The sequence below is a fragment of the Bicyclus anynana genome, chromosome 19, assembly GCF_947172395.1.
Source record: "Bicyclus anynana chromosome 19, ilBicAnyn1.1, whole genome shotgun sequence".
In the NCBI taxonomy this organism is placed as follows: domain Eukaryota; kingdom Metazoa; phylum Arthropoda; class Insecta; order Lepidoptera; family Nymphalidae; genus Bicyclus; species Bicyclus anynana.
This window is the reverse complement of record NC_069101.1, coordinates 14,190,896-14,211,276: the sequence shown is the minus strand read 5'-3', so window position 1 is coordinate 14,211,276 and position 20,381 is coordinate 14,190,896. Positions and strand designations below refer to the sequence as shown.

Here is a 20,381-nt window from a genome sequence, read left to right as displayed (position 1 = left end):
TAACAACTAACCTGTGTTGCACACCACACTAGATTACAAAAAATTAGTAATTCTTTTAAGGGCAATTGCATACGTTTTTATAATAAACTACCACATGAAGTCACTGGAAAGTCACTCAAAAAGTTCAAACTGTTTATTAAACGCAAGCTTTTAGTAAAGTCTTCTTATAGTGTTAATGAGTATTTAAATGATAAAAAAGCTTGGTGTTGAACTGTATTATACGACTGTGTGCTTAGTTTTAAATACGTTTGTAAAATGGTGATAAATAAAAAAAATAATAAACCTTGGCTGAGTTTGTTGTGGGCTCTTCTCGGACCAAGGCGCGTTTGGAACCCTCGTAACTTTAATTTTAAGTTTTCGAATGATTATTATCACCATTATCCTTAGTTTAATATTATTACCTGACGTTTCAAAGAGCTTGTAAACTAAGCCTATTTGAAATAAATGAATTTTGACTGTGACTTTGACTTTGACCTGTGTTCTTCAAATTTTCTCTATAGCAAGTTTTCTCCAAATTGGTTCAAATAGTAACAAACTTACTTTCCATTTAAAATATTAGTATGGATATGCCCGTTTGCCCTCCAATTAGTCGGAAACATTGTTATTTGTAAAACATTGTTGTTTATACGACTATAGACTAACGGCGGGGATCAAACCCATGACCCCTCAGAGGAAGTTCACCCTCTTTATGTGGCTTTAAATTTTCTGCTTCATGGATCTTAATTACCTTATGTTTCTGATATTGTACATTCAGTATCTTATTACTGAAACAAATTAAATCTGTTTGAAATGTTCCAACAATGTTCATAGCCTTGGGGATTTTTTGGGAAAGACAACATGAACTCAAACGACCCTTGGAAAGTTTAGAGAACGTCTAGAAAATGTATTTACTTAGTTCGCGGATATTTGTACAAAATACCCTCGTAAATTTAACTTTAAGTTTACGTTTAGCGATGGAGCGTTTTAGTATTTTTTACTATACCACGGGAACCATTTACACTTCGTTAAGGGTATTTAGAGGTGATCTATCTGCATTACAAATTTCAGCTAAATCGGTTCAGGAGTTGCGGCCTGAAGCAGTAAAAACCATACATATTTACTTACTTTACTTTTCACCTTAATAACAACAATGTGTTTAAATTGTAAAATAACTAAATTGGAATAAATCAAGAACATTTAATTTGGAAGGTAATGTGTCACAATTTATCTCTAGAGGGGATTTCGCAATTAACTTCGTAAGAGACTATTAATTTAGCAAGTACTTGTCACCTGTCGTTGGTGACATCAAGCGATTAACGGGGATCCGCTGGATGCAGGCGGCTCAATACGATGGAGGTAGAAATTCCTTACAAGAGGTTACGTCACGCAGTGGATGGACTTCCAAACATCACAAATCTGCCTGCATCCAGCGAATACCTGCGACTCGCTTGATGTCGTCAGTCCACCTGCACCAACATTGCGCTTTCTAGTGCGGGGATATAATCTAACTTCTATACTAATATTAGAAAGAGGAAAGATTTGATAGTTTTTTTGTATGTTTTGAATAGGCTCTGGAACTACTGAACCGATTTGAAAAGTTCTTTCACTGTTAGGAAGCTACTCTATCCCCGAGTACTACAAGCTATATATTTTATCCCCGTATTCCTACGGAAACTGGAACCACGCGGGTGAATCCGCGCGGTGTCACTATGATGAATAAATTGGATCTATCCTACGACTGTTGTGTCGTAGTGGTTCTGTTAAAGCTACTTTTCCGCTTTTCATTTCAACCCGTCTTCGACATGTAAGTTGAAGGAGGAACGAAAACTCCTAAAAAAAATTAACAGCTGTTCCGGTGCTTTCATTTATTGATTGACTAGTTACCTGTGAGTTTATGGAAGCTGCGAACTGGCGGCTCAGTGTTTAGCTCGCACATGTAGAGGCCGGCGTCCGACGGCTTCACCGACTTGATGACTAGCGCCCACACGTCGCCGCCCTTCTTGATACCTGGCCCTTGGAGAGGCTCTTCCGCTGTTTTGGCCAACAATATAATATTAGATATATTTGTGCGTTTTTAACACAATTTCAATCGCTGATTTTTTAAATGTGTGAAAATGTTGTTTGTCCAAACCAATGAGTAGTTTTACGCCAACCACTCATGATCAAGTTCGCCGTCAATTCTGCAGGACGCTTATGGTGGTAGTGTAAAACAGACCGAGATCTGGTCATGAATATCAATGTTACTGCCCAAATCTCTAAGCGTGCTGCAGACGTGATGAGGTGATGGGTGGCGTAAGGAAACTGTGTGTGCAGTTTCCTTACCTCCAGGTGTCGTCTCTTGATTGTACAATCTTCGGATTCCGACTTCGAGATCGTATACTGTCCCACCCACACGTACATCGAGGTGACAGACAGCAAGGTTTTGCAGTCAAATTATTGTCAACTACCCAAAGTTATAGGTAAAGATCCTACAATCTATACTTATAATAAATCTGTAGAGAGGTCAATTCTGTACATGAAATATATTTCCAAAATAACTATCAGGGGGTGATTAGTGATCGATACTGATGCCAAAAATGCAATTAGTAAAATTTTTGTCTGTCTGTCTGTCTGTCTGTCTGTCTGTATGTTCTTTATAGAAACAAAAACTACTGGACGGATTTTAACGAAACTTGGTACAATTATTCTACATAGTCCTGGGCAGGTTATAGTATACTTTTCATTATGCTACGATCAATAGGAGCAGAGCAGTGAAGAGAAATGTTGAGAAAACGGGAGAAGTTATTCAATTTTTTAAGCTTCCGTCGCGTGTTTTTATCGCGGAAGGTTATAGGCTATATATTAACCCATATTTCTTCGGAAACGGAAACCACGCTGGTAAAACCGCACAGCGTCAGCTAGTATTATAATAAAACAAGGTTATGAGAGTTCATTGAGAAGACATCAAATTGAATGATACTTACAATCATCATGCAGCACCTGCACTCTTTCATCCCTGGTGACTCTGACGGCTCCAGCTGTTAACACCTTCAAGTCTCTGGCCCGTTTCCAAAGCACCGGTTTCCCCCTTGCTCCCAGGACCACGCAGGTCAGCAAGGCATCTTCCCCACTCTTGACAGCCACGCCGCCAGCGGGCGCGCGCATCCAAGCTTCTTTGGGCTCTTCATCTTCTGGATTGCTGCCTGTACTGCTTGATGCTTCAGTTTTGGATTCTGTGAAAAGATGTTTATTGTTAGATGGAATGAAGTGGTAACTAACTTTATACAACGGTTAAAACATTGCCAGTCTGTCGGTATTCTACAAAATATACTTTCATTTTGGAGAACAAGGGAACTATTTATATAGAGTTTAGCTTTAGAAAACGTGGCTATCCTCTGAACATTAATATTATGGACCACCTAATGCCCGACGACTATATCCGTGTAAATTTTAAATTTTTCTCTTGTTTTCTTCTTCTATCTTGGTTTAGGGTATTATTGACATGGCCTTTATTGAGAATGTTCTGGCTTTGGTCCAGAAACGTTAGGACATTTTCCATTAACCCTCGTCTTCTTTACCTTTTTTTAAAGATTATTTCCCATTCCTCTCCAACTAGTCCGGAAAGACTGTGCCAGGAGTGGGTACGACAATAGACCAACGGGGTGAGGATTGAACCACCACCCCTCGGTGATGAGTCCAACCGCTCTTACCGTTGAGCTATTAAGGTTTTTTAATTTCTTTGATATAGAAATGTTCGTCTTGGCCATCCCCTTGCAATTCACCTTCACCTTTAAGTCTTATTTTGTTAGTATCCTTTCATTTATCGTCTTTACGAGCACGTTGCAAATATAATTACTGTGGATTATATGAGACGAACATTTAAGTTTAAAATCCTTTTTCAATCATGTTTACTGCTTCTGTTATTATTTACGGTGCTTTAATGTTCATTGGCGTATTTATATAAATGCATTGTATACATTGCGTACGTAGTATGTACACATGTTTTAATTTAATATGTACACGGTCATTGTTTGTTTCATCGTGCGACTACCACTGATTAAATTTATAATGAATAATTGCAGCTTTGGGATGGAATTTTCCCGAGTTTTCAATAACAGTGCAAGAGCTAGTTACCGATTTCACTGTTAAAGTTTTATGGCTTTTTTTTTTTATTCTTTACAAGTTAGCCCTTGACTACAATCTCACCTGATGGTAAGTGATGATGCAGTCTAAGATGGAAGCGGGCTAACTTGTTAGGAGGAGGATGAAAAATCCACACCCCTTTCGTTTTCTACACGGCATCGTACCGGAACGCTAAATCGCTTGGCGGTACGTCTTTGCCGGTAGGGTGGTAACTAGCCACGGCCGAAGCCTCCCACCAGCCAGACCTGGACAAATTAAGAAAATCTCAATCTGCCCAGCCGGGGATCGAACCTAGGACCTCCGTATTGTAAATCCACCGCGCATACCACTGCGCCACAGAGGCCGTCAACTCCGTGAAAAAAAATAGGCTATCAAAAAAAATTTATAAAGTTTTACAATAATATTAAAACTACGTACCTACATATCTATAACTACATATTATAAAAATTAAAATGGAAATATACTAAATTTAAATTATATCTAAAGGCTCAGGCGTCGTAGAATTCGTCCGAATCGACGATCATTGGTAAAGTTCCCAGAAGGCTGGCAGTATTGCCACGTTGTATGGCAATACTAATTCTTTGGCCTAAATATAGGCCAGCCTTCTGGTCAATTAAAGTTTTATTAAATTTTTGATATCTTTAATATTCAGCCCATTGTGTGATTTTATCGATTTTAATTCATAGTTAAGTACAACGTAGATCTAAATAGGTACAGTGCTAATGTATAAACATCCAAATACTATTTAAAATCATATAGTAGTAGTAGGTAAGTACTAAATCGATTAAGATAAAATTAGCATAATTGTAGACAGTACACTTTCTGTATAGTGTGTGTGTCAAATAAATAAATCTTCTTCCTTTCTTTCAGATAGAGGTTAGTATAGAATAGGACATACAAGTAGTATTCCTCGAAAACCTTGGAAAATAAGATTGTAAGTTTTTAAAGTACAGTTTATTTATTTATTTTATTATTTAGTTAATTAAATTATTACAATAAAATTAGCAGTTGTTCTTTTCAATAGAATATACGACAATCATCATTTACAAGTTCTTATTTCTTCCTGTTATCGCACTGTGTCGTTACGACGGAGATGTATTTGGATCAGTATAAAGTTATTTAGTGATTATAAACGAAGTCTACTTGAAATAAATAAATTTCGACTTTGACTTTGAACAAGTAGTTCACCAGCTCTCTGCATACATCACGTTGAAGCGCAGTTAAAATTGCTATAAATAAAGTTGGTAGAAGATTTCCATTCGAACCGCAAGAGGTGCGAAAATTCCAAAAACCGCCGGTGAAATTGCAACGAAAATTTCAGTAATTCGGTGTCTTTTGAACGTCAAATTTAATTGATTCTACATTACTAAACACATTACGTATACTTTATCCGTATTTCGTTCATCAGAAAATTAGCAAATTCTAGTATATAGTATTAGTAATATAGGTGCTTCTGGAAAAGAATGTTTGGTGTAAACTGGACAAAGTCCTGAACCAACGGCTCAATTCTTGGCGTTGCAATTGACAAACCCAGCGTTCGACAGCCTCTTGGTTTTTTGTTGCTACGGGACAATGAGACATAATCATCTCATAAACTCTAAAACTCAAACTCAGAATTCATTTAATTGAATTATGCTAGCCACTTACCATCCGATAAGCCCACATGCCTGCAGCGCTAACAGCTTGACGGCCAATAAAACTTATGATAATGAAACTTATGTGTGTTGATCGCGATCGACATGACATCATGCACATCGCTATAAACATAGGATCAATTTTATCGGACGTCAAGCCGTTAGCGCTGCAGGCATGCGAGCTTACTTGTCAGTGGCTGACATTAGGCTTAGTTTACAAGCACTTTCGAAGCATAGCGCACATTTGACGCATATTGGATTATTATGTTACGGCGTCTGTGACAGTGTGCGAACAGCCTAAACCTCGTTTCCGCCTGCTCTCTTTCCGTGTGATTTCCCACAGCAAATCCGCTGGAGTGCAATCACTGGCAACAGAGGAGTCTTGTCGCTTGTGCGGTTAATTACTGTGTTTGGTTCAAATTTATACTTAAATTTCATTTAAATTGTCATTTATTTATTAATTATACTCATTTCGTCTCTTAATTAATGAAGCGTTACTTGCGTGTATTTGTACCTTTGTCTGCTATTTGTTATGTAGCTTTATTCGAAGCTACAGCACACTCAAAATGGTAAAATCTTATATTATATTATAGTATGTATATTAAAACCATATTTTTTTTATTATGCTTTAAACTTTTTATTCATAAACATAGATTCAGTTCTCTTTAAAGTAAAGTGGATTCCTCCAATTCGTGCGCTGTAGGTTCGTTTCACTCTTGAAAGTTATCCGCGATTCATGATAATAGTACCTACGTATTATGAAAGTCATAAAGCAACTGTCACCCACATTCAGCGCACATAGTATAGGTAATTACTACTAGTTAAAGTTCAGTCTATGAATAAGGCCGTTAAAGTTCATGAAAGTTAGTAGAAGAGTTTGTGAAAGACCAGGAAAGATTTACCGCCATGCTCATTGCTGTCGTTAAGCCGACATGGTGGGTCTTAACCTCAAATATTCTGAGAGGAGCCAGGTCATAGACAGAGCCGTGATAGCTCAGAGGATATGACCTCTGCCTCCGATTCCGGGGGGGTGTGGGTTCTTTTAAGTTGTGTGCATTTTAAGAAATTAAATGTCATGTGTTTCAAACGGTGAAGGAAAACATCGTGAGGAAACCTGCATACCAGAGTTTCTTAACTTTCTTAATTTTCTGCGTGTGTGAAGTCTGCCAATTAGCTTTGAGCCAGTGTGGTGGACTATTGGCCTAACCCCTCTCATTCGGAGAGGAGACTCGAGCTCAGCAGTGAGCCGAATATGGGTTGGTAATGAATGAATGAATGAGGTCATAGACTTAACTGACTATAGACTGATGATGATGTTTGAAATTTCCATAAGATATTTATGACGCTGCTTTTATATCTACCAGTAGGTATCATTTTGATCTTTATTCTCCCAGTATTATTTTCGCGTCAGATATCTACTGAAGGCGGCACTCGATAAGCCTATACCTCTTGAGACTTAAAAAGCGATTTTGACCTTACCCACCTTTGATAAAAAGGTCGTCCATACCCTTAGTGGGCACCCCGCGAATATCAATGTGAAGATGGTACTGTGTGGTCCCAGTGAGGGCGACTATTAATTAATTATTTTGTAATTTATTAAAAATTCAAAAATTAATAATTCATATATTTCAATTGATGATGATGATTGATGATCATGATTTAATTTAATGGTGGTAAGTATAGCTGAAAACTTAAAATTTAAGTTACGAGTTCCAAATGCGCCTTGGTCCGAGAAGAGCCCACAACAAACTCAGCAAAGGTTTACTTTTTTTTGTATATTATCATTTTACAAACCTATCTAGAACTAAGTACACAGTCTATGTAATAAACTCCTAAATCCACGTTCAGTCTTTCTGGAGTTATGAAATAAATAAATGAACCAGCTTCTTTCATTTCACATTCAGCTCATTCACATGAAGCACAAGGAATTTTAAATGTATATAATGATTGTAAACCATAATGTATGATTAAAAAATTAGCAACTCATGAGTTTCTTGACGGTTCTTCTCAGCAGATTCTGTCTTCCGAAATGGTGGTAGAGTAGTAGAGAGTGATGTACGTAACCACACTTAACACAAATAAATGCATTTAGAATTTAATATGTTGTATACGTTATGTATAGATTCATCACATTATAGTCTGATACGTAACACAGGAAAGGTCAAATAAATCTGTATAACAAAAGTGACGGTTTTATTTACACTCAACTCGAACTGAGATATAGCGACTAAATTCAATAAACTAGAGCGATCGGTTGAGTGAGTGATTTGAATTTGATAGGCGTTTGTTAGACGAACGTTTCATACGGGCTGATTTATTGTTTTAACGATTCGACTGTGCTGTTGATCAACAATCGCAAATTGAGCAGAAATATGACAGGCGTGCCATGTTTTGAATCAATTGAGCGGACTAGTAAATAGTTTTACTGTGTATATAAAACGTATGGTATTTATTTTGAATTAAAATAATATGAATTAGTGTAACAAGTTCCTCGATTACAGGTGGTATTTTTTTCATTATTTATGTTATTGTCAGTGTTGGTATAAATAAGAAGGTATTTGGTATAAATAAGAGGGTATATGACTTGAGCTCAGTTGTTTGTGAGGCAGCGTAGACGCGACTGCTCACGCTGCCAGTTGCCTTAGTGATTTTGTGCAATAACGTTTTCTGTTATATTGTTTATGATATTTTTTTTGTGTGGGCATGGAGAACATGTTGGGCAGAGAAGGTGAGTGTTGGCTAGTCGAAAGGGATCTCTTAAACCTACTCTCAAAGTCACAAGTCCTGGGACCTGCTCGAGGTGTTTCCTCTAGTACAAAATAATGTTAAAATCACTGTCGCTGCTACCCGTCTCGTCCTCAGACCAATTATTAGAAGGACCTGTATCGCACTCATAGTCACGAACAAAATTGTCTGTCATTTTCTGAAGAAAACGAGCTCAGATTTGGTATATATCTTATACTAAACTAGAAGTTTTTGCCCATTTTTTAAATAATTTAATTACACAAAAAGGTATTTTTACGGAGCTCTTTAACCGACGAACACGATTACAACTATTTAACATCGATTCTATAGAGACGGTTTTTATAATCGCATTAGATCGTTGATCATATACTTTGACAGAAAAGTAACGTCTAGCGAGGCAGGTCCTGTATAATAATTGGTCTGAGGTCTCGTCACACTAGGTTATTCGCAAATGTGCGAGCTGACACTTTAGTATGTAAAACCAAACCAAGTTTGGAAGTCTATATTATATGAGTCACGATTATGGCACAGTTTATCACAATAACTAGCCAAGTGCGAGTTTAAATTAGCACAGTTTGAGTAGAGGCTTATAGCTGACTCAGGCAGGTATTTTTTGAAGTGATAATGTGTTGGTAAACAGCGTCGGAACGTAAGGTCATCAAGGTTGCATTTAAAACAGCCAGTCTGCCATCTTGGTGAGACCGAAACATTTGATTTGTTATGCCGTTTCTTAGCTAATCATGTATTGTCATCAGAACTCAGAGCGTGTGCAAAATTTCATCCTAATCGAAGATTAGAAAGTGGGTCAAATTGAGATTCCAAGACTTTCTTAAATACATAGTTACAAGTGAAGCGTGTTAATAAAATAAAATCGCTGCTAGTGTGGCCGCACGCAGCGCCTTCATTTAGATTCAGCACGGATCCGCTCACGACAGCGCTGGATAAAGGAATCATCGCAAATTGAGCGGGAATCCGCACATAGGTTTTTTATGATTCACCCTCAAATGGACCGATATTGTTCCCCCCAAATTCAATATTCGTATGCGAATTGTGTGAAATTGATTGGTTTTGTGCGCGCCTGTGTTCTGTTAGGGATTTTGTTTACGACTATCGTTCTAGGGCGAATGACTGGGCCAAAGATAGCTTTGGGTACTCATAAATGATATAGCTACTCTTAATAGTCTACTTTTAGTCTTAGTAGAGTTCTTTGTGAAGAAAGGAATCCAAATAAACTCGGGCCTAAAAAAATAGATACAAAGCTGAAAATTGGCCATAAATTAGAACATTTGAGGTGAGCTCAGGAGGCCAAATGGCAGAAAATTCTACGTTGGCTAAATCAGCTTAATAACTTGTTGATGTGCTTTTGCTCAACTAGATTGGATCCGTTTCACATCAAATTCTTCGCATTATCTATGTCAAACTGAGTATGTCAAACATTTCTAAGGATTTGACACATTTTGTCAAAATCTCTAGGAAAGCTGTCAGTTTGACAACGATAATTTAAATAATGAATTTAATGTCCAACGCATTCGATGACATTCACGTTCACATACAAAGATAGCGCGCATTTTCAAAGACAGCTGACAACCAATCAGGTCGTCAGCAGCTTTCCTAGAGATTTGACAAAATGTGTCAAATGAATGTCAAATCTCAGAAATATGTCAGTTTGACATAGTTTTGCATTTCTTGGGAGATAATGAATATTATTTCAAAAGAATTAAAATAAATTCGTAGATTTGTATAATCAAAAATAGTTTAAAAAAATATCTTGTTTTATTTCCGCTAGGCATGACTGATCCTGGGCTCTATACAATTTTGGACCATCTCCTTTGTCAGTGCATGTCTTATGGTAGAGACTGAAGGGTGAACACTTATTCAATTTCATTCAAACTATAAAGTTACGTAAAGACGCGAAAATAAGTTGAGATAGTAAATATTGGTAGTTCATAGTTTTAAAGTTAATATCCCTAAGGGGATTTGAGATACGATCCCGGGTAAAATTGCACATTGAAACTGTTTATATCTCGCAAGGGGTTTTGAATCTTGCTGTGTGAGAAATAGGTGTTATATTGCCGTGGAGTGCGTGGGTCGGATCAGTATCACACTGCACAAAGAAAGTCGGTACCAACGTGAAAGAACATACGGGAAATATTTTCATCACTATTCTGTGTACACACGGTCGCAGCGGTTTGTAGCAAATAATTTCATTATTTTCGAATTTAAAGTACCGTGAGTGTTATTCATATTAATTGATTATGAAACATGGCTAAAACTTATGTGATACAACGTCAGTGTATGTCCGACAAGTTTTAAACCCATACCTTAGTCATGAGCTGGTACTTGCAACGGCACGATCCAAACTCGATCAAAACATTCTATGTCGCAAATAACAAACTTGGAACTTGGTGTTAATTCGGTTTGCTTACAAGAAGACGGATCCCATCAAGATGACATTCATGAACCGCTGGAGAGTGTAACGGAACCTTCACTCCCCACCCTTCAGCCCCTCTCCTGACGCGCGCTGCCGCTTGCGCCGCCTAATCGCAGTTTGGATCGTGCCGCGTTGCAAGAACCAGCTCATGACTAAGCGCCTCGCTTGGATTCGAAACTAGTCGGGCATACTCCGACGTCATCACGTGAGTTTTTGCCGTTTTTCATAATCAATTAATTTCATTATTTTACTACAAATGGTACTTTGCAAATTTTATATGAAAATCTGTTAAGCCGCACATATTGTACACATCATAATTTTCGTATCACTTTAACAAAATAAAGTAATATCTTTAGCTCACCTTAGAATATTTCTGCATATTTTAAAAAAAATAAAACATTAACCAAAAATACTAACGGTACTTTTGGTAAGCTTAGGGTAGGGGTAGGGTAGGGAAGGGGTTGGTCAGGGGTAGTTGAAAGTTTATTACGATGTCGTGTTGAAACTGAAAGGGGTGTGGATTTTTATCCTCCTCCTAACAAGTTAGCTCGCTCACATCTTAGATTGCATCATCACTTACCTTACAAGGGCTAACTTACTTGTAAAGAATAAAAAAAAGAAAAAAAAAGGGGTACATATAGGGTCCCGTTTTACGCTATGGTTACGGAACGCTAAAAAAATCAAAATGGTGGCGGGTCGATTACGCCTGATCAGTTATTATTAATAGTGGGACATCAGTTGTTTTTTTTTACTATAATAAGTAGATAAACCGCACACATGTTTAATTACTACGAGTTTATTTCAGTAAATCCTATACGTCTGTATGTCACGCAAGTAAAGAGGCATCTCATTTCACACGCGCCTCCAGAGAAGAGCAATCCGTCAGCTTACTCAAAAGGAGTAACTTTAAGTTTAAGTTTTCGATTTAAATTATCACCAATTATCTGAGAACAAAAACTGTCATATTTTTAAAAGTTCTTGTAAACATCGTATTTATAGACGTTGATTTTTGGAGTTTCTAGTATAATTTGAAGCATCAAATCATAGTACTTATCACACTAATATTGTAGAGGCGAAAGTTTGTGTCGAAGTGTGTGTGTGTGTTGTGTAAATGTGTGTGAGTTAGTATGTAATATAATGTATCTAATCCTGAAAAAAATCATGGTTCCCGCGGGAATTGTGAAAAACTGAATTCCACGCGGACGAAGTCGCAGGCGCTAGTTATTAGATATTTACAATCACAATCAGACTATTTAATATCTAATGACGAGAGAAAGACATTAACGACCAATAGCAGCGATATCGAAATTCATTTATTTCAAGTTTTCACTTGACGTTTCGAAAGTGCTTGTAAACTGAGCCATATTTTACACACTTTTGAAACGTCAACTTTGACTATTTTTAAAGATTTTACCACTGGTTCGGAAGGCAGGTTCTGCTAAGAAGAGACGGCAGAAAACTCAACAGTTGTTTAAAAAAAACATACAATATAATAATAATTTACAATTGTTAACGTCATCAAAATTTAATTTAGTTTTACTTCCTGTGTGAAGATGACAGCTGGTCTAATGGCTTCCAAGCATCTTTATCATAACTCATCAATTGTAATCTCAGTTAAGTAAAAGAATTAAATAAAATGAATATCGAAAACACAACGTGTTAGGTAAATGATATAACAACACGAAACGTTCTCATAAATTTCGATCTTATAAACACAAATCTGTGTATAAAATAATTAATTTACTAAAAAAAAACTAAATAGGAAGCTCATATTTTTTTATAGGCAAGTATTATACCTCCCTAACTCCTGGTTGACGGCTTGATAGGGTCCCTAACGAACACGACGGCCTCCGTGGCGCAGTGGTATGCGCGGTGGATTTACAAGACGGAGGTCCTGGGTTCGATCCCCGGTTGGGCCAATTGAGGTTTTCTTAATTGGTCCAGGTCTGGCTGGTGGGAGGCTTCGGCCGTGGCTAGTTACCACCCTACCGACAAAGACGTACCGCCAAGCGATTTAGCGTTTCGGTACGATGTCGTGCAGAAACCGAAAGGGGTGTGGATTTTCATCCTCCTCATAACAAGTTAGCCCGCTTACATCTTAGACTGCATCATCACTTACCATCAGGTGAGATTGTAGTCAAGGGCTAACTTGTAAAAAAAAAAAAAAAAAACACCTTGTATAGCTCCCTTTCGTTCCTAGTAAAGTAAAAGAGAGACACTTATATCTCGCCGCTATTGGTCAACAATATCTCTCTCATCACGATACATCCCGTGACGCGCATCGTAGACTACTGTAAGTTAGAGACGAACGTCAGATCTTAACCAGCGCTGCAAAGTATGTCGCCGTACAATGCCGGTTGCTCCATTTCAGGCTGATGAGGAAACACAATGCCTTGGATTATTCAGACGCGCCTGTTGTACGCCGCCTTGGGATTTGAATTATTACTTTTTTTTTTGCAGCGCTCTTTGTGTAAAATATTAATTTAAATTGCACCGCGCTGCTGCCGTATTAGGAAGAGAGCTTCCGACTTTAATTTGTAGACATAAATAAAAAGAAACATATTTATCATTCCAGCCGTTTAAGAGAGGGGTACTTGTGAAAAAGGTAATACGGGGAGGTCATCATCATCATCATCATCATCATCATCATCATTAATATCAGCCGATTGACGTCCACTGCTGGACGTAGGCCTCTGAAGGACTTCCAAAAACACGGTTCTAAGCCTGTATGTATGTTATATCTACGCAGTTTACCGTTTTGCAACTTCTATAATCCGCTCTGATATTGTGGCAATATCTATATCTTCTTCTATACTTATAATAAATCTGTAGAGAGGTCAATTCTGTACATGAAATATATTTCCAAAATAACTATCTGGGGGTGATTAGTGATCGATACTGATGACGAAAATGCAATCATTAAAATTTTCATCAGTCTGTCTGTCTGTATGTTCGTTATAGAAACAAAAACTACTCGACGGAATTTGACGAAACTGGGTACAATTATTTTTCATACTACTGGGCAGGTTATAGTATACTTTTCATCACGCTACGATGTTGGCAAATGTTGGGAAAACGGGGGAAATGACTCCATTTTTACAGTGATACTACTGTAAGGGCTGGATTAAAGAGGTCTAAGGGCGGACGAAGTCGCGCGCGTCCGCTGTCTATCCTAAATTTCGATTTTCTCAACAACTTTTTTTTAAACTGTGTATTATTTAAGACAAATAACATGATATTCAGAAGCAGCATGGATTATAGATAATGATTATAATGACTGTTTAGTAGGTACGTAAATACATTCTGGATCCGTAAATAAACCGAGCATCTCTAATTAGCAACCATAAATATCTCATTTTAAAAACCCAAGCCTGCATTATAGCGCTTTTTGCACTAACTACACTTCTTATGATTTAAGTAAATGTTTTTACAGTTTTTGTGTATTTAACACGAAGTTTTTCCGTCTCGGAAAATCCAAGGTTGTGTTCTTGTTGAAAAATTACTGGCTATATAAAGCTAGTATAATTAAGTTATGGTTGGTAAGCCACTTATGAAGTTATGCTTGCATGTGTAATTACGCGAATTTTTGGAACTAATTCAGTTCTCAAAATAGAAATCTACAGAGAAAATACATAACAGATTAAACGCAAGTTGTCGTCACCTAATTCGAAATTCGCACTGTCGAGTTGTACAAAAATCGTTAAAGAATAGCGTTACTAATAGTAGGTAGTCGTTAAAAAATAGCGCTAAGAATAGGTGTCGTTAAAGAATAGCGCTACGAATAGTAGTCATTAAAGAATAGCGCTACGAATAGTAGTCATTAAAGAATAGCGCTACGAATAGTAGTCATTAAAGAATAGCGCTACGAATAGTAGTCATTAAAGAATAGCGCTACGAATAGTAGTCATTAAAGAATAGCGCTACCAATAGTAGTCATTAAAGAATAGCGCTACGAATAGTAGTCATTAAAGAATAGCGCTACGAATAGTAGTCATTAAAGAATAGCGCTACGAATAGTAGTCATTAAAGAATAGCGCTACCAATAGTAGTCATTAAAGAATAGCGCTACCAATAGTACTCATTAAAGAATAGCGCTACGAATAGAAACAAGGATCTTTATCCCTTATTCTATAAGGCTGCTGAAAGAAGGCTTGCTAGAGGCTAATAGACCGATAATGATGAGTAGAACCAAAAGGTTTTTTTATAAATTCACTATATACAGAACTAGTTTATTAAAATAAAATTATAATAAGGTGTTATAATACGTAATACCCAAACATCTAGTAGGTACTAACAGATTTGTAATAAGATTATGAAAAATTCTTCTTTACAAATTTTACTTCGGAAAAGCAAAATTGAAAAACATATTCCGTAAAGGAGGGAGGCAACCTCGCCTTTTATGATACGAACGTATTCACAGATTCAAAAGATAACAAACTTCAGAGAAGTGCGCGCAGTAGAGATGTTATGTTTTTCGAAAATAAATTTAGCTGTCCGAGGCGAAAAGTCTGAAATTATTGGGAAAGATGTCAAACTTTTTGAACAAATCAACACGGAAATAAATGTTTAAGTGAAGATTACTTGGTATTTGATTCTTGCTACTTCGCTTTTTCTTTATAATAATAATAATAATAAAATTTATTCATTAGAAAGCAGGTTTACAAAGATAGCTTATGATATAATTAAGATCCAGATACTTTCTACCAATAATGAGTTGGTGTATGAAAAGTTTAAATAGACTATGTACCTATACCTAATCCTAATTTATATTCAAACAAAAAAAGAAAACGTAATAGCTACGTTTAGTTTTAGTTTACGTGAGATAGAGTAAGAAAATATTTTATTATTTTTAATACGTCCATTATTTTTTTAGGTTTTATGATATAACAGTACCTCCTCGAGGTTACAACTGTTTACTTCCCGTTTCCGTGGTAATATGGAGACAAAAATTATCCTATAATAATCACATTCACTATTAGTGATATATGTAACTTTCTATTGGTAAAATATTCTTCAAAATGGGTTTTCGTAGATCCAGAAATTTACCCTCTACAACCTCAGAAAGTTTATAATATAGTAGCTGAACCTCGCGGTTTCACCGGCGTAGTTCCCGTTCCCGTGAAAATACGAGGATAAAATATAGCTATTTTATTCCCAGATAATGTAGCTTTCCATTGGTGAAATATTTTTTGAAGTCGGTCCACTAGTTTCAGAGCAGACCAATTTAAGTATATCCTCCTACAAATAAATTTCAAACCTCTGAAAATATTCCATTACACGCTTACATACAAATATTCGTGTTATCGGCGTCGTTTGGCAAACCTTTGCACGTGTCACTTTTTCCATTTATCTGTGGCTGTATTACAAGGTTGTCACACAAAATTTGACTTTCAATCACTCATTGTAAAGTATAATTTTGTTTGGCTAGACTTCAAGTTGCCATAAATATTTATAGTAAGCCAAACCGTAAGGGTCAAAGAGAGACTTATAATGGGCTCCTGCGTGGTTGAGCCGTAGTAGGTAACTTCCAGGATTTTATAGTTCGGTTTTCGGGACTTTTTATACTTTGCGGGACAACTTATTTAAAGATTAAACATGGAGACCATAACAAAGGAGGTACAAGTCTACCAATCCACATGGGTGTCCTAAGCTACAAATAACTCCCATTTCAGAAAGGAGGTCAGGGTCTGTATGAGGTTTTTATAGGAGGTAAACCATGTAAAATAGACAAATCAGGTTACGAAAAATGTCTCAATAAACCAATAGCCACCAATAACCACGCTCGCACAATGCGGATTGGCAGACTTGACACACGCAGATATTTAAGAAAATTCTCTGGTATGCAGTTTTCCTCACGATGTTTTTCCTTCACCGTTTAAGACACGTGCTATTTAATTTCTCAAAATGCACACAACTGAAAAGTTGGAGGTGCATGCCCCGGACCGGATTCGAACCCACACCTTCCGGAATCGGAGGCAGAATCACATCCACTGGGCTATCACGGCTTAAATAAAAAAGTATTTTGATACATCAACATAAAATTTATATTATGACTAAAGATTTCCACGTACAACAGTCGTCAAAGTCAGAGGAATTTTGCAAAAATTACTAAAAGCAAAGCACAAAAAGTTATCAGATTTTCGCTAAAAACGGCAATGTAGTTCCTATACCTCTGGATAGTATGACCTAAATCTTTTTCATATTCAAGCTTTCGTATTTAACAAAGATATAGAAGGCTTTGAGGCGTATTCTCGCATTAAAGCTCCAATTACTGAGCGCCGACTAAAGGTATATAGGCTACTTCCCGGTGACCTGCTACAGATGAAAATAGAAAAGAAAAAACTCAAAATCATACAATTGATTTCGACGTAGAATTACTACAATAACGGGGCGCACATTTATTAAAAAAATATATATTTTGAATCAAATTATTTATTTATTTGCTTTTTTTAACGCCACCTTTATGTATATCAGCTGTGTGCTAAACTAAATAACAAATATCTTTGATGTTTGTGCGTTAGTGAAAAATGTTACATTATGTAACCTAAACCTAAATCTAACCTAACCTAACCCCTTTCATTCTGAGAGACTCGTGCTCAACAGCGAACCGAACATAAGTTGTCAGTGATGATAAAAAATTGAATAATATTAGAATAGCTTTTCTCTGTAAAGTAATAAAGGTGTCAATTAAATACGGGGCTATCCCAAAATGAGCACGTCACTTAAAGTAACCCCGTATATGGTTTTCCTCTTTGGTATTTTAGTCGGCTGTTTCCATAGCGTTTTTAGAATTACGCATTATGGTTAGAACGATTCTTTGGTTAAAAATCGTAGGTATTTCGTACATAAAAATATGTAACGTGATGTTTTATGTATCTTATTTTGCAATTTATAAGTAACTAGCTGACGTCGCGCGGTTTCACCCGCGTAATTCCCGTTCCCGTAGGAATACAGGGATAATATATAGCCTATAGCATTCCTCGATAAATGGGTTATCTAACACTGAAAGAATATTTCAAATCGGAGCAGTAGTTCCTGAGATTAGCGCGTTCAATCAAACAAACAAACAAACAAACTCTTCAGCTTTATAATATTAGTATAGATTTACTTTATTTATCTATTCTACACAGATTGGCTTTGTGTTTGTAATTTATTTCTTAGAAGGTTAGTTGTTGAATATTTTGTACAATAAAATAAAGGCTACTTTTACGTCTCTAATAATCATGAAAAAAGAATGACTTTCGTATAAACTTTCAGCACTTACTAAAACCCTTGTGTTTTATTGGTTGTCCTGACCAATAAAACACAAGGGTTTTAATAGGTGCTGAAAGTGTTACATTATTATCAAGCAACATCCAATAAAACATGTAGAATGTAACAGAGTATGCACTCCGTACACACAAGTATTGCACTTCTAACGTAAATTAATCTATGACATAACTCACCCCGCATACTATGAGAGTCCACGTATATGTATATGTACGACTTATCAATAAGTAATTTAAAATTAAAAAAAAAAAAATATGATTTATGATTTTTTTTTATTCTTTACAAAGTATCCCTTGATTACAATCTCACCTCATGGTAAGTTATAATGCAATTTAAAGTGGAAACGGACTAACTTGTTGGGAATTGACTAAAAACTACTGCCCTTTCGGTTTCTACACGACATTATACCGGAACGCTAAATCGCTTGGCGATACGTCTTTACCGGTAGGGTAATAACCACGGCCAAAGCCTCCCGCCAGACCTGGACCAATCAAGAAAACCTCAATCAGCCCAGCCTGGGATCGAACCCAGGACCTCCGTCTTGTAAATCAACTGTCACGGAGGCCGTCAAAAACTCTAGTGTAGATTACATTAAACTATTACGTTTACTGTTTAATTATTTAATGATTCCTTAATCGTTCTAGTGATGTAGATCTACGAGCTTGAACTCTCTAATTTCCTTTAAAAGCGGAAGTGATATAAATTTTCGTTCCTTCCTCGTGTCAGCTGTAATTTACTAACTTGAAAGTTGTGTTGTCGACTAATAAATTAAAGTATGTATTTTGGATACCCTCCTCATTCCAAATTGGTTGTTTTACAGGAGTTTTAAAGTGAAATTAACTAAACAAGAGTGTATTAGTGTTTTTTTTTTATTTTTGACTAGGAGATACCGTAGTTAATTTTTTTAAACGTATTTATAAATGGTGCCTCAGAACTCAAGAAGATCAACTCTGAAGTCAACTCTGAAGTTCTACGACAAGATCATAAACTCATAATAAAAACACGCTTGAATTGTCAAATTAAATACTGAATATTACAACTAAAATATAAATTGAAACAGATTACTCAACTGTTTCTATTGTTTTTGAGACATCGCGGATACAAAACATACAAACGGAATCTATCTAAAATTTCCTTTTTAACAACTCTGTCCCCCAGAGATAGGTATAAAATGTACGAAAAACCACGCCACCGTCTCCTAGAGTAAACTGCATGGAAGTTCACAAGTATGCGATACTCGCTCCACGCTTCAAGTTTAATAACATTCAGTAAATTACAGCACCACGCTCCTCCACATCCCTGTGTCAACAGTGTTAGTTGCTGACTTGATTTTAATATATACCCTTACTAGTAAACATACCCGTAGCAACGAGTTGCAAACTTGAAAATAAACAAAGAATACGCTTCTCACCCAATCATCACTCCCTCCACCCTCTTCTGTCATGAATCCCTGAACGTTTGTCGCAGGCATAGGCACAGTTACGTGGTTTGCTTATAGAAGGTAATCGAACTTTACGTATTATGTGATAGGAAAAGTAAAGCCTACTCCCTACGTTTGACATTTAAGTTAAATAAAAGTTACATAGCATAGCTTGAATTTTTAAAATTTACATGTGTATGTAGTTGGTAATTAAGCTTGTCAGTCAATTAGTTATTATCCGCGGATAAATTTAAGTAACTATTTCTTAGGAGCTTATTGCATTGTCACCGAAGATTCAAACAGAACTACAGGAATAGACTTGATTTACAGGGACCTATGAAACTTCAAGTTTGATTGCGATCATAATGGCTCTACTACCAATTTGGAAGGAAAGTTCTAATGCACGTTTGACAATTAAGTTAAATAAAAGTTGCATAATAGCATAGCTTCTAGTGCGACGCCGCTTGCTCTGAACATTGGTAAGGGGAAGCCTCGGGGGGTTATATTGAAGCATTTAATAAAACCGGGCCCGCAATTTACATGCGGTAGTCGTCGGCGGATTAATGGATCGCTCGCGAGTGGCGACCTTACACCACACTAAATACATAATCCGTTAATAGATAGACGATCTATTAACGGATTATATATTTAGTGTAGTGTAAGTTCGCCCCCTTTTGTCGACACAACCTGCAACACTGTACCGCGCAGACGAGCAATCAGCACGGCTATCTTTCTCATTCTATAGTACCGTGTTAAACAGAGAGAGAAAGAGGTGAATTCG

General features: G+C 36.7%; 1 protein-coding gene across 1 annotated transcript in view; it reads right to left on the bottom strand.

The window, feature by feature from the left end:
• Positions 1–20,381, bottom strand: part of LOC112055481 (Ig-like and fibronectin type-III domain-containing protein 2) — a 171,636-nt gene that overhangs the window by 27,876 nt on the left and 123,379 nt on the right. Inside the window, exons 5-6 of the mRNA XM_052887272.1 lie at positions 2,943–3,191; positions 1,864–2,010 (exon numbers count right to left, since the gene is read on the bottom strand). Of these exons, the coding sequence (XP_052743232.1) occupies positions 1,864–2,010; positions 2,943–3,191 (396 nt within the window). The remainder of the gene's footprint in view (positions 1–1,863; positions 2,011–2,942; positions 3,192–20,381) is intronic.